At 38.2% G+C, this 15449-nt stretch overlaps 2 protein-coding genes across 2 annotated transcripts in view; both read left to right on the top strand.

The window, feature by feature from the left end:
* NEUROD1 (neuronal differentiation 1) overlaps nt 1–206 on the top strand; it is a 10402-nt gene extending 10196 nt beyond the window's left edge. Inside the window, exon 2 of the mRNA XM_031058576.1 lies at nt 6–206. Within this exon, the coding sequence (XP_030914436.1) occupies nt 6–206 (201 nt within the window). The remainder of the gene's footprint in view (nt 1–5) is intronic.
* The window catches only part of CERKL (ceramide kinase like), a 51404-nt gene continuing 35961 nt past the window's right edge, over nt 7–15449 (top strand). Inside the window, exon 1 of the mRNA XM_031056863.1 lies at nt 7–75. The gene's annotated coding sequence lies outside the window, so the exon portion shown is untranslated. The remainder of the gene's footprint in view (nt 76–15449) is intronic.

The raw sequence follows: 15449 nt of genomic DNA, 5'->3' as shown, positions 1-15449 counted from the left end.
GCAAGAGGAGCTGCGACGTGGTTCTGAGCGCCCGGCGGCTCCGCTGGAGCCCCATCCTGCCCGAGAGCCCCACAGGTGGGACGGGGCAGGGCGGGCCAGGGGTGTCCGCCCCGGGCCGGGGCGTGCGGTGCGCCCGGGGCCAGCTGGGTGCCCGCGGGGAGAGGCGGCCGGGGCTCTCCGGGCAGCAGGGGACAGAGGCACCCTAACCCGGGATTGCTGTGAAGTGCTTAAAGGCAGTGCTATCGGGCACCTCTCTTCCCTGCGAGGTTACTTTGCTGACTAAAAAGAAAAAGAAATTGTTTATAACGCTTTGAGTGTCTTGTACCTGAACCAGCTCTCTCTGGCAAGTGTCTTCTTGGTGGGTCATACGAAAGGGACAGAAGGCAGAGAGCATGTTTTTATGGCCTCTTTAGCCCCAGGCAGAGCAGTAAGAGGATTGGATTTTGTTTCTGCGGCATCAACTTTTCCCAGCTTATACTCTTTGGCAGGTACATAAACTAGAGCACACGGAGGAGAGTATGGTTTTGCAGAATGTGCCTGAGTTTTGTCATGAGGCTTCTGTTGCAGGTCGTTGTTGCTCTGTGGCGTTCAGTGTGGTTACAGGATTTGATCAAGTGAAACAAATTATATACAAAAGTTTAAGAAGCAAAGGAATGCTGCTTGAACGTATCCAAATAGGTATTTTTCTCCTAGAAATTGTGAAAACATAGGTAGTGGTAAAACTGCGTACACACTCCTAAACGTCCTTGTTTATTTCAGTGACCTCCCAGTGTTTACAAGAAAGAGAAATCAAAGTTGTATTCAGGAATGCAGTTTCCAGGCAGTGTGTTTGCCTTCCGGGATGCCATGGTTAGCTTGTCCAGGCTTAAAATACCATGTTTATTTTAGAAGTGTATTGGACAGAACTTAAAAGTTCCTGTAGGTAAGATCTCATAGCCATAGAGTCCGCATTTAGAGAAGCAAAGAAGTAGCCAGATGCTTGCAGGCAAAGTCATTATGGTTCATTTAATGTTGGGATACCAGAGCTATGGAAACTGAACAAATACACAGTCACGCCCTGCTGCTGACTCCTCTGCTCTGCACAGTGTAACCGTGTTAATGCAGTGCTGCACTCACACTGAAATACTTGCTTTTCAGCTGGGCCACTGAGTTCTGATCACCCCCACACCCGGTGTGGGACACAGCCCTTCCTCTTGGGGAGCCAGTCTGGGTGCCTTATGTAATGCTGCTAGTGCTGGAGGCTCTCTTCCTTCTCATTTGGGACTATCTACAGGTCTCTGTGTATGTGATCTGTAGTGTGATTTATTAATTATTTAGTTCTGTGTGTAGAGCTCTAATATGAGTGTCACTTTATGTTCTGCCTCCTTTAATGTAGGTTAAATTGCCATATATCAGGAACTAGGGTCTGTAATTGTCTTGTAATTGTCATCACTGAAGGATATTAAGGTTCAGACAGGAAGAATAAATTTTGGTATATATTGCTCCATGCTTCCAGAGATGGGGAGTATATTCTGTGGTTTGGGATTTGTGTGTTTTTGGCTTTTTTGTTTTGTTTGGCTAGTTTGGTTTCTTTGTTGTCCTAGGAAAAATTCATCCCTCTCAGTTGCTACTTTAATAGACATCAGAAACTTTTCATAGCTCCTGAGAGATAATGACGTATGCAGTGCGTCATTATGACTACAGAGTCAGACCTGTAGCAGATGGCGGGACTTCAGGAGTCCTGTGGAAAGCAGCACTGGCAAACTGCTGCCAATTTTATCAGGACTTGGGCTTTCACTGCACATGTATTAAATATATGCTGAAACTTCTTTTCTAGTAATATGGTTTTATACTATGTGGCATTGAGCTGCTGAATAGTTTCATTTTTGAGAGGCTGCAGTTGCAGCAGTCAAACACAGATTCTGGAGCTTGAATGTTTTTTCTTTCCCTCATTCTTGGCTCCCAGCAGCACTTACCCTGGGGTGTTTTGTACTGGTGCTGGGAGGAGCCATCTGTGGTAGGGTCTCATTCGTAGATAAGTACAGCAGTGGAGTGTTCAGAGATGGCTAAAGGCTCTCTGGACAAGTCTTTCCACTGGGATTTGGCTTATGCACGTTCTCTCCAACCCAAAAGCTTCCTAATGTAGTTTGCCTGAGGCTCTAAGAGGTCAAGCCAGGTCTTCACGCTTTGCAAGTGCTGCTGAATGTCTCTTGCTTGGATTCATACGTAGCAATTCTTCCTATTTTAGGAAAAGGTGTTTCTTCTATGGCAATTGCTACAGTCTGTCAAAATCAGAGAACTATAAGGTGATTGCTTTGTTCCCTTTTTCCTAACCTCCCATCCCCCATAGTTCTCCAGATGAATTCCTGTCTTGCTGAAGTTGTTGTTTGTCATCCACAGCTCTGCAGTTCTGGTTGTTTGTTCTTACATGTGGTAGTTTGTGCAGCCTTGGCTCCTCCAGATTCCACCAGAGCTCAAAGCTGCAGCTCAAAGTCCCCAGGCAGGGGACATCTGCTGTGCCTGGGCCCAGTCATGTCACTGTGCTGTTCCCGGCAGGCTCTAGGCAGCCTGATTATCAGGAGGGCTTCCTTCTTTACTCTGTCCTGGAGCTCTGCAGCACCTGTCCCAAGAGCTTTTTGGCTCCCCATTCTTGCTGATGACTTTTGATGGCTTCCTTTGCTGTTCACTCTACAGCAAAGTTCCTACCTCTGAAATTAGCATGACCTATTATGAATTCTGTGTGTTATTTGTTACAAGAAAGCTTATGGCAGAAGTGAGTCTTGGGCAGGTGACTGGGTGTGGAGCCTGAGGGAGTGAATGTGTCAGGTGGAAATGTGAACAAGTGTGAGGCACAGCTCAGGGCCCCCTTGGAAAGGCTGCAGCTCCAGCCTGGGCGTGCAGCTCAGCTGAGCCTGTTCTCCCTGGAGGCAGAACCCCTTGACCCATAGCTGATTGCTTGCTTTTAACAGTGCACTGGTGCCCCAATGAGACACAGAGCTCACAGGCAGTAGTTAGTAGTTTTTTTATCTAGCCTCTTTCTATGTGTCATTCCTATGCTATAATCATGAAAATTAAGAAAAAGGCAAGACTTCCGTATTGATATTCTAGCCCTGAACTGTGGAGGTTCTCATGAGTGCTGCTTCAAAATTATAGCAGAGAAAACTATCTTAAGTACAGATTTGAATATTATATGTGATTTTTCTAAGTTCCCAGAATTTGTATCCTCTTTATGCATATGGGGTTTTTGTTGTTAAATAAAGACTTTAATTCTGATAATTTTTAAAGCCTCCGGCATGTTTTCAAAATTTGTCACAGAGTTTCCTGATTTACAATAATTTCAATTTTTCAGAGATTTCTGTCAGGTAGGAAGTGTAACAAAGCTGGCAATTGTCCAGTGCTTTACCAGTATGTGAAGCCTGGAGGATTTTGATCTTCCTGAAAAACTTTGAGTGTAATTTTTTTGTGTGTGTGTCCTGTACTAAACTGAATATGAAGTTATTCTCTGACTGACAGCTTGTGGGCTGAGCTGACTATTTGGATAATAATACTAATAATTTGGATAAAACTTGCTTTTTAAGTATAGGTAATTGAACATAATTTCTAAATTAATTAAGGAACAAGAAAATAAGATATTGGAGCAATCTAGAGGCTAATGTACTGTTGAATATATATTTCACAGTTAATAAAACAAAAATAAAAAATGTATCTTTTTATAATGAATTTAAACTAATCAATATATTAAGTATACTATTCTTATCTATAGTATGCTATAGTTCTTGTTGCTATTAATCTAAAATATAGATTTACAGATATTCTATGTAAGTGCAGCAATAAGGAAAAAGAATCACTGATGTATTTCAACAGTGAAAGAGTCAGCAATAAAGGACTTAAAATTAATTCCGAGTGCATAGTGGCCTGTTGCCAAGGCTATTTAGGAACAGATGTGGCTGAAATAGATACCAATGGTCTGTTTGGGATCTCTAAAGTAAGACATCTGTCAGTCTATCGGTCAGTCAGGAATAATGGAAATGGAAACTGGCTGTTACAAAATGTGAATTACTGGAGTTCCAAGAGGACTGAACTCAAGGCTTTTGATTCTACTTCTGACATGTAGAGAACATATTTTCTCTAAGTGCCTTATCTGTTATCCAAACAGAAAAACTATTTTTGAGAGAGAGACATAAAAATATGAAGTGTAACTGAAAGTGAGGTGTTCATGTGCCACATTAATATATGACATTTTATATACATATATACATTTTAAGATGGAAATTGAAGGAAGAAAGCATGCAGTTTTAAACAATCCTATGGTATCTGAACTTGCAAGGCACTCAAATCTTTTTCCAGGAAGTCTGTAAAATTAATGTGTTTTAGAAAAATGCTGCATAAAGCTGCAGAATAATTTACTAATCTACAATTTATTGTGGAAATTGAAAAGTATTTATGGAAATAGGATACACTAATTAAAGAAGTCTTAAAATTTGTTCTTTATTTCAGGGGACTTTTGAACATAATATCTTGACTGTCCATCTGTTTTTTTGTTTTCCTTTATCAGAAGATCAGTTCATGTGTTTGTGGCACAACTTAGGTTGTTTCATTCTTTCTGTTCTTTCTTGTATTTCACACATTTATCCACCTCCTTGCTTACATTGAAAAGGGCTAACATCCTCTGGATACCTAATAGGGCCTTTTATATGTACTTTAATTCTCTACCTCCAAAGAGAGAGATCAGATATTTAAATCTTTGTTCCAGGAAAAATGTTTCTATGCTAGTTCTTGAAAATTGTATTTGTGTGTTCAGGTTTGCATACACATTAAGTTCTGCTTGTGTTAGTGAGTTGTATTCTGATGCTATGGGAATTTGAAATAACAGGATTCATTTAGCTTTCATGGAAAGTAAACCTTCTTTATGGCCTGTTTAATGCAAAACTTCTGTCGATGAATTTGTGGTTTGTGTAATCTTAAAGCTCTTGTAGGCCATAAACTCAGCAAGTTTTAGGCTTGGATAAAGGTGATGGGTTTTGCTTTTGTGGTTGGGTTTTTTTCCTTTGTTTCTCTTGTATCACTGTGTAATAATTAGGTCTTTGCCATGTCCTGTTATTAGAGATAAGGCTGTGCTTTGCTTTATTCCTCTCCTCTGCCTGCCTGGGGAGCGAGGCTGGTGCCTGGCTGGGTGCTTGGCACAGCACGTTGTGCATCATGGGCCAGTTGGCACACCAGGAATGAGCCAGGCATGGCTGGTGCTGGGCTTTGGCTGCTGAGCAGGGGATTGCAGGGAGAGAGGTGGGGATCAGGGGCAGTCAGGAGTGCTGTGGTGGGGGTGAGCTGATGTGTTGTGAGAGTGTAGGGGGTTTGGGGCAGCGCCCTGTGCGTGTGGGAGGGCTGTGAGTGAATGGAGGGGACACTGGGGCTGTTGCTGGGCAGACAGGGAGACATGCAGGGTGGTGCTGTCCTGTGAGGGGGGTGTGTGATACAGGGTGGGGAATCATTGGAGAGTTAGAGGAGACATCATGAGGTAATGAGGAATAGAATGTGAATTATTTTTTAAAAAAGGTATCAAGGTTCCGTAATTATCTTGTTCACAGTTCACTCTTGACTATGCCTTTTGGGCAAAGGTGTGCAAGAGTCAATTGATGGTCCGGCTTATAGAGCATGATGGAGAGAATCCAAAGGTGTATGTTAAAAAAGAAGTTGGTATTCTAACCAATTTTTGATGCCCATACTAGTAATATTGTCATATCCACAATGGTGCTGTAACACTGAGTCCCTTTCTCAGTGTAAATTATTGTTCTTTTTAAATTATTAAAGAATATGCAGTCAAATCCCTTATTTAAGTAGGGATATGCAGTTTCTTAATTATCCTGGTTTTTGGCCCTTCAGAAACACTGATTTTTTTAGCCCCTCTTTCGGATCCTGGATGCTCTTGTATTCTTTCTTTGATTGTCATTTTACCATATCATCCCTGAATCTGTACCCTCTATTATACACCTTTGTCTTTTTCTATTGCATCAAATGTTGCCTGCTTATCTTAACTTTTAAGTGTAATTAATTGGAAGATGCATGAAAATGATTTTTTTTTCTGCAGTTGCAAACAAAGAAATAAAAGCAGGGAAGTCTATCTGCTCTTGTTAGAATCAATAAAACTAAACTTAGAGAAACAATTTTCCTCTCCTTGTAAATGTCTTGTTAACTATCTATGTCACAGAAGCAGCAGGTAAATAATAGATTGCATTTTTTTACACTGTTGCAATTGTGTAAAACCCAAATAAATAGATATTGGATAGAAGAAATCCCTTTTTGTTTGCTGTTTCATGTAGGTATATCTGGCTCTATTATGCACTGCCTTTAGAAGGAAGTATTTATTCAGGACATGCAGTTCTCCAAAGGTATTTTTATCCTACTAAGACAATTTATGAAAAAGCTTAAGTGGCTGAAAATCTGAGAACAGAACCTGAAGAACAGAGTAGTCTGTGTACCTTAACATTTGTGGGCTGTGGAACTAATGTTTTCCTTTTGAGGAAATCAGTGGTCCTGGTTTTTATGACTTATGTTGTAACAGTATGTGCAGACAAAAAACCATAATGTGTTGAGTATCTGATACATGTATTACCATATTGCCATAAGGAACTGCTATTGTGTTAGACACCAACTGATTTCGTGATAGTGTTGGATTTCTCTCACATATGCTTATGTTTTTGTACAGATGATCCTTTAGGAACATCTGCTGGTTTTGTGGTGGTATCTGCTGTTTCCTTTCAAAATTTGACCTTTTTGTCATTTAGTTCTCTGACTGCTATAGAATTGTGTTTTACCAGGATCCTTTTCTAAATTGATTCCTGTCTCATAGACATTAGCTGTCAACTTTTAGGTTGTGATTTTTTTTTTTTTAACTTTTTAAACTGCTGACTTGAAATAAGTGACTAGAACATCTTTCTTTCAGTTGTTCAGGTTGTTTCAAAAATACTGGTGTCTGTGGACTAAAGGTGTGGATGGTACATCTCTAACTATTTCTCTAGGGAAGTAGTTTTGGAACTCTTGTCTTGCAATTTTGGGAACTCTTCCCCCTTTAGTTGAAGAGCAGATTTGAACAGTAAAACCAGATGTTATAAAAAAAATTGAAATTATAAGCCCGAATTTTTGTGTGAGATTTGATGCCTGGTAGCTGACCTGTAAGGGATTTGATGAAACACAATTCACTTATGTTTTAGATCTGGTGGAACTTCCTCCTTCCCCAGGTTCTCACTTAGTTGTGAAAGGAATATATTAAATCACTGACAACAATTTTTTCAATGACTTGGTGTAACTCACGTGTCTCTAGTCCAGCATGTGGCTATTTCTCACCTGTGTGCTGCAAGTTCAAACAAATGGTCAGTTCATTAAGAGAATTCAGTGCTGAACTCTGAATTTCCTGGCTGTTGCCTGTTTGAGCAACGTCAGATGGTAGTTAGTTGGATGCTTTTCAGTACTGAATAGTTGCTGTAGTTGTCAGTTTATTTGAACTGTGACAATATATCTGTTCTGCCAGTCCATACACTCAAGTGAATATAGGAAAGTATTCTTTGTGAGGCTCTCAAAATGCAAAGCAACAGATGTTATGTACTGCACAATTATGGGTATCCTGGAAACAGATCTTTACACAGTGCAGGCAGTCTTGGAAAAACAAAATTTGACATGTGAATGATCAAGTTAAGGGTAACAGCAATAAATCCTTATGACTAAATATAATGCTGTTTTGCACATACTGATCTGAGTTTGGGTAATTAAGTGCTTATTGTTATATCACCCTCCTGTCATTTGACAAAAGTTTAAAAATTATCTTGTAGTTATATTTTTCTCTGTTGTTTTAGTACAGCGTAGTAGAAACAGAATAAATATTCTCACTTAAAAATAACATATGAAAATGGCTTTTGAAAAAAGCCTATGTAATTCTAAGGAGTGAAAATTCTTGTAAATAAATTGCTAACAGTAAATAGGAAAAAATTCAAGATGACTTGCTGGGTTTCTGTGTGAAAATAGCACATCTTGCCTGGCTGATCTGTTGACTGTTCCGAAGACGGTTCAAAATGAGATTGCTCCTGTCCAAGTCCTCTCCCTGCTCTCCTGTTTGTTGCATGGCCTTTTGGAGACTTGTCAAAATGCTCTGTCAAGAAAGGTACTGAAAGATTTCACACTTGGATGGTTTTGGGTTTCCCAAAGGCCTTCTCTGTCACATCTATGTAATTTAACTTGGAGTGAGGTGATTAGCTAGGGATCACAATTATTGTGGTGCCAGTGCATAATACACTAACAGTTAGATGGCTATAGATGGTGGTAACTCATGTCAACATCAAACTTTGAACAGATTTGTGATTTTATTCTGTGGATTCTGCTGACATTCTCTGGTAAACCTAAGTGTATTGTATGTTACCATGATTGGGAAAGGATTGTATACAGATGTCTGTTTTTAATTTAATATTGTTTTTATTTAAGGAAAAAGAATACTCTGAGTATTTCATGTCAAATGTAATGTTTCTTGGACACTTGACTGCAACACACTCATTAAACAGGGCTAGTAGTAACTGGAGTTGGTTTGAAAAGCAATGCTTAGCAGGCTGATCAATGTTTGTTTCTTTTTTTAACTGTAGTACAAGTTAAAATTAAATAAGAGTTTTTTTTTTTTTATTTGCATTTGCTGAGTAGTTAATTATTTAAAATATGATGGAAATGAGCAGGTGGTGGTTTTGAAATTTTGTCCCTAGGTCTCACTTGTTTTATGGAAACTGTTTGGGGAAGGTACACACAGAAATTCAGTACTGAACTTACAATGATTTATAGGTATACGAATGTTTGTCTTGCTTAAAGCAGATACTGTTTTTTTCATTAGCATTTAACAATATTGATTTTATGTGGGAGCACAGCAATAAAGTAAGTTCTTTCCTACAGCTCAACTTTAAAGCCATGGCAGTTTTCAGATTTGACTAGGCAACAGGACAGTGAGTCCAAGAGTGGGAATAATTTTACATAGTGTGATTATTTGTGTATCGATCTCTTACTTGAATGCCATCAGCTTGGAATAAAGATCAGGAGCTGTAGCTATACCATTCCTAATGTGTATGATTATAGTTTGTCATGTGGAAAATGTCATCTGTCACTGAAACAGTTGTTAGGATTATTATGGTAAGGATAATTAGAATGTAAGTAGAGGCTAAAGCAGATGTTTGTATGCTCTATAAACCAGCAGTTATTTAACCACATCTTGGACACTGTGTGCAGTTCTGGTGTCCTCCGCAAAGGCGATGTGGGACTGGAGAAGGTTCGGGGGTGACAACGGGTAAAGGTACATAATGGCTTCTGGGTGAGAGTGGCAGACTAGGCTGGCACTTTTTGGTCTGAAAGGAATGTACTTGAGATGGGGTCTGGACCAAATCGGTGGCAGTTTTGCAACATAAGAAATATGGTGCTTCTAATAAGGCTGAGCAGAACCAGGCTGAAAACCAAATGAATAGCTAAGAGAACTGTAAAACTTATTGCCAAAGGATTGTTAATGCTAAAAGATTTTGTGGATTCAGATAGATATGGAAGGCCTCATTTTACTGCTCTTAAATGTGTAGAAACCACAGTCAGTTCAGGGTGTCCCAAATGAAAACAGGTGGGGAACGGAAAAGTACTAATGGGAAACAGAATAAATGCTTCCTTTATTCCTTCTCTTCTCTTAGCATCTGCTTATGGCTATGGTTTGATATAAGATACTGGGACAGATGGACGTTTGCTCTGTCCTGGTATTGCTGCTCTTACATACCAGAAACCAGTTAAATTATATTTAAATGATATTTTCAGTAAAAGCACACACATCGCTAGTCTGCAATTCCACCAGTGTCTGCAGTGCCAAGCAAGATTTAATGATAAAATCTGAAATTCAGTTTGCCTAGCCTTCCATTTGCAAGGTGCTTCTTTTTATTGGTGGAACAATACAGTTTAAAGCAAATATGTTCTTTGCCCAACAAAATACCAAGGGGTTCATTTTATTAAATGTTGGTTAAGAATTACAGTGCAGTAGCAGACTGTATAGGAAACCTGAATTTCTTAGCCATAATTCCCTTGAAAATATTGTTCACATGACTGCTTCTAATTATTATAGTATTGGGGTTTATTATATATTTTTGTTGTGGAGAAAGGAAGGTAAATTCCAAAGACACAGTTAGACTTGTGTAGGATGAGAGTCTGAAACAATGACAAATGTTTTAGTTTGATCAGCTTCAGAATAGGGAAAAAGTGCAACTTCAATATGCTTTGATGGTATTTTTCCATAAATATATTTATGAAAAAATTATATTTATTCATCCATAAATATATTTGAGAAGATTTCTGATGTTCACAGAAGAAAATCCTTAATATAAAACATCCATTTCCATTAGTTATGTCAGCCACTTAAAGATGTGTGTCAAGATATCAATACTGATAATTCCTTGAACGCAGGTGGTGATAATTTTCTTGCATTAATTCACATTATGGCTAAGTCAAAGATTATTGTATGATTTGTAATGTGTGGCTGGATATGTGTAAGAACTAATATTTGTTAAATTTACTTTTAAATGAAAAAATAGGTTTAATATTGTGATAGAAGAAAATATGCATGGAATAGTAACGATAACACACTGTGCAAATGCATGCTGAAGAGTTTGAAGATGCATCTCTCTGTTGCTGTGCAGGTGCTCTGAATAGGAATTGCTCCCTGACTCTGCAACCACATGCAGGATTGTGATGCTGTGAGTAAAATTTTTAGGATCTGCAAGTAAGATACTTAATTCAGCCTCAGAGGTAATCCCTGTGCATATTGGTGTAATGCTAGCATTTAGAAGTTTGGGGGAGTAAAAATCTATGTGTATTATGGGAGATTTGAAGTGCATCTTTGTCAACTGACATGTTTGTTCATCAGTGAAGACCGATCAGAAACTGGCTTGTTTGTTTATTTGTCATTATATATCAATCAGTAATCTTTCTGTTTGATTTTAGTACTTAGCACCAGCATTAGGAATGGATATGTAAATGTGACATGCATGTGCAGTTACCATACTGGAGATAGGAGGAGTTGGTGGTAGATGCCAGAGAACTTGCTTAAAGTACATTGGAGAGGTTTGTTGGAAGTTTTTGGTGCATGCCTAGATGGAAAGCAGACATTGTGGAGCATTTTGGGGTGGGTTTTTTTGACAAGTGGATCTGTTTTAAAGCAGTCAGAAAATAGGTAAGTTTCTGTATATATACTTAATATAATAACTTAGATTGATATAAAAGTGCAAGTTATCTCTATACTTAATTTTGAATTTCATTATACTCAATGTTGACATTTTATTCATAAAGCATTTTATGAATTCTGCATGTTCTCTGGAATGAATTAACTTATCCTATTTTATGCACTGGTTATGTCACAATTCAAAATGGAGATCTCCAGATTTTTGAGAATCTCATGAAAACAATATATTAAATGACTCATTACCATTTATTAATGTAACTTCTAAATGATATAACAAAATAAAATATTAAAACAACTCTAAGGGCTTCACCTGATAATTTTGAGTGTATTTTAATTTTCAAAATAGTATTATATGTAATTTTTTATAGACTAATCAGATATTCCCTAGAATTATTTTTTCTGTGAAACATTTTGTAGACCTGTTGATAGACTTTATACGTGTGTGATGCAATGGACCAAAATTTAAATTAGCTCAAAGATATTTCTTATCTCCAATTTTCCTTTGACATGGGTGTGTTGCAGTGTGTGTGCACCAGTGCTGCTGCTCGATGCAGTGAGCCTGCCCTGAGCTCAGTGCAGATCCACAGGCACAGGTGGGTGTCCTGGTGGCACCACGCAGGGAAACACATGGCACTACACAACATGGGGCAAAGAGCACGCAGTTGGAATTCAAAATCATTCTGTGGGTACCTTGGAAATTTGTGCTTGTTCATGTATGGGTTGTAATTTCTGAAAAGAGTGTGTGTGTTATTGTATTGAACATTTGTGAGACTGACAGCACTCTAATGTAGCTGTCCTTACTTTGTGTAGAGAGGAGCTATTGTATGAGCTTGTTTATGTCAATATTTTAATAATTTATCTTTATAACTGCTTTTGACTATATTTATAGTAACATTGGCACCCTGTGTACAGAAGATAAAATCAGCACTGAAAGGAAACTTGCATCCATCTGGAAGCAATAAACTTTTCTAAAAGACTGCACAGTGTTACTTAATCCTGTGATTTCTCACTGTGAGTGAAATTAAGGTTTGGTTCAGTTGTGTCACATCATATTGGTATCAAATCTTTTGTGAGAGCTATGTCATAGTGTTAAGCTACAAAAAAAATTAAAATTTATGACAGTCTGAGATTGTAATTTCCTCAGTCACAGAATTATGCATAATTGCAAATGGAGTCAATTCTAGATAATAAAAATAATTGTAATACCAGAAAGCTTCTGGAGAGTTGCATTTTGTAAGCTTTCTCTTTATATGAAGTGCTAATTTGTATACTGCACAATTGACTAAGGATACCTTAAATTTGGTGTTGCATTCTAAGTAATTTTTGTATTGTACATCTATCATGTAGTAGAAATTATATTTTTGTTATGACAAAATATTTTATAAAGTTAGAGAAATATGAACAGTGTTCATAAGGAGAAAGGGGGGAAAAATCTATATTGTAAAGATCATCTAATACAATTCTGGGTTTTTTTTTGCGCTTTTCCTTTAAGTTTGTTACAAGTGTGGTGTACATGAACAAAATAGGATTCACTCACCCCTGCAGGCAAAGTGGTGTAGCCTGCATTCTTCCTGTTCCTAAGTGGCAACTGAGCACTGGGGTGAGGGAAGGGTTTTATGCTTGTCAGAGGATTCTGGTGGCGCTATTGCCGTCTCTTGCCCTTGGGCTAGTGCAGGAGATGCAGATACAATGATACAAAGGATCACAGAGTTTCCTTCATAAATCTCTGGAAAAAAAAGAAACAGACCAGACACCAATGAGGATAAAGCCAAACGTGTAGAAGTTTGTGGATGAGCTCATCTCGCAGCTGATAGCTATGCTTTGATAACTAAAAGCATGACTTACTAGGGTACATGAATTATCCACAGTTTACAGAAGGAACTTGAATTGTGTTTACAATGGGCTGCTTGTTCTTTTTTACTGAAGAAAATGTTTCTTGAAAACCTTTTCCAGGAGAAACTAAAATTCAGATATTTGAGACATAATGAATTCCCTGAACACTGATATTCAGCAATATGGATGGTTTCTAAATCTGTATTTGAGGCTGAGGCAGATCTGGTGCAAGTAAGGCTCCAAGTAAAAGTAACTGTTAACTTGTATTAATAAAACTCAGTAATAATATGTGGCCATAAGAGGTCATTTGTTTCCCCACTTCCCCTTATTTTCTGAAATGACAGAAGTAATTGCTGTGATTGTAACATAAATTAGTAGGTACCAAACACTGTGTATGTGTGAGATGTTTTTGAGGAAATGTAAAATTAGGCTCATGTTTCCTCTTTGGGGATTCTTTAGTATATTTCAGCTCTGCTAGCCCACTCTATTAAATCATGTAGGCTACTAAATACCAGTCTTCTCTTTATTTCAGAAATCTCTCTCAAAATAAATTCCATTTTATGATGGATGTGTGGTTGGTCTGTGTAAGACAAGTCATTTTATCTGATACATATGTTTGCAGAGGTCTTGGGAAATGATGGAAATCAGTGACACTTTTTACCGTGTTGTTACTCTGAAGTTTCTACTATAAGTCCTCTTACTAAATGAAAAGCCTCAAAGTTTCAGCCATTAAACGAAAGGTTTGCAGCTACTTGTCAAATCATATTATGAAATTAGGCAGTATGTGGGCCATATTCTTAATATAAAATGTAGAGCTTTCTATAGTACATTTCCAGTGACCTCTTTCTTGCTCTGGTGTTAATAAGAAAGTGTAATTATTAAAAGCAAAGCTTTTGCTTCATGCATCCTCTCAACTGCTTCAGGATGGGAATGAGCCTGCCTTGCTTCCTTTCAGCTTACCTTGTTGTTCTAGCATTATTCCCAATAGATCTTGATGCTATTTTTAAATTCATCATCTCCCTCAAATGTATTTGTAGAATGAAGGGCAAACTCTTCCTTAAGGTGAAGCTTTTTCTCTGGCACACTGTTAGGCCTTCTGCTAAAGCTCCAATCACACTTTTTTGCAGAGGTATTTATTCAATAAGCTGTCTGCCTTCTTTTCAAACTGCCAGTGTCAGTATGTTTTTCTAATGAAATTCTGCCATTATCCTGTAGTTAATAAGCAAGGTACTTCACTGCTCTATGTGAGAGCTGAGTCAGGACCCTAATGAAAGCTTGATGGATAGATGTCTGATGAGCCTCATTAGAAGAGGAAAGGCCTTTTCCATGGCCTGCTGGGCATCAAGCAGACTCAGGAGGCTGTGTCACTGACGAGTGACACAGTGACAAGTGTCACTCTGAGATCTGGTCATGCTCACAGGGGAAGTCCCCAAGCCTGGCCTTTCTCCACAGGGCCTCAGCTCCAGCAAAGCCAGCCTCTGAGCTGTACTAAACTATGCTCTTACAGTATGGGGTCCTCTTTTCTTTTGCTTCAGCTAGAACTAAGTAGTTTGGTGATGGTTATTCTTTTCAGAAGTTTTTCTATTGCTATTTTTTAAAGCTCTAGTGAAACTTGACCAAATTTTAAGTCTTGATTCAGCTTGAGTCTGATCCAGTTCAAGACTTCAAGGACTGCATCAAATGTTCCCTAAAGCTGCCCTTCTTTCAGTTGCTGTGATAGGATGCTGTGCACAGGGGCTGTGTGTGCAACAGCCCTGTGGTTTGGTGGGGATGTTCAGAAGCTTGAGGATTAGTTTTTAACAGATATGGTGGAGAACAGGGGCTAGGATCAGCTGGTTGTGGTGTCTTGGGGGAAAGAACCGTTTGAAAAGTAGTGAGAGACAAGACAGGAAGGTGAAAGGTAGGAGGTTACAGTCTTGGATGGATTTACCCGTGCTGTGAATATAGTAAAATTGTAAAGAAACAAGTGAAATTATTCTGTTATGTAATGTAAACCTTTATCCCATGACTGAGATTTGCATTGGAAAAGTACTTGGGTTTTTGGCTAGTATTGCATTGAAGAATTGAAACCTGAAGTACAAATTTGTTCTGGAATTTTATTTTTTAAATATGTCCATTATTCTTCATAAAAATATTCTTTTTAGAGGTAGCTATCTGTAATAGCTTAGTAGTTTAAAATAAGATGACTTTAAGCTAGAATAGTGAATCACTCCTTGTCCAAGGAAACATAACTGAATGTGTCATTATTATTTTGTAAAGTGGAATTTTATTCTGGGACTTTTCATTTATTTTTTTTTAATGTATAAGATGTCACTAGAACTCTTAAAATTAAGAGAAACCGTTGTGCATCTTTTCCAGTTCTTACTGACTCTTGCTGATCTGTGTGATCTTTGGGGAATTAGCAATT

This window comes from Geospiza fortis, unplaced genomic scaffold (assembly GCF_000277835.1).
Source record: "Geospiza fortis unplaced genomic scaffold, GeoFor_1.0 scaffold112, whole genome shotgun sequence".
NCBI classification, from domain to species: Eukaryota; Metazoa; Chordata; class Aves; order Passeriformes; family Thraupidae; genus Geospiza; species Geospiza fortis.
This window is presented reverse-complemented; position numbering and strand designations above follow the sequence as displayed.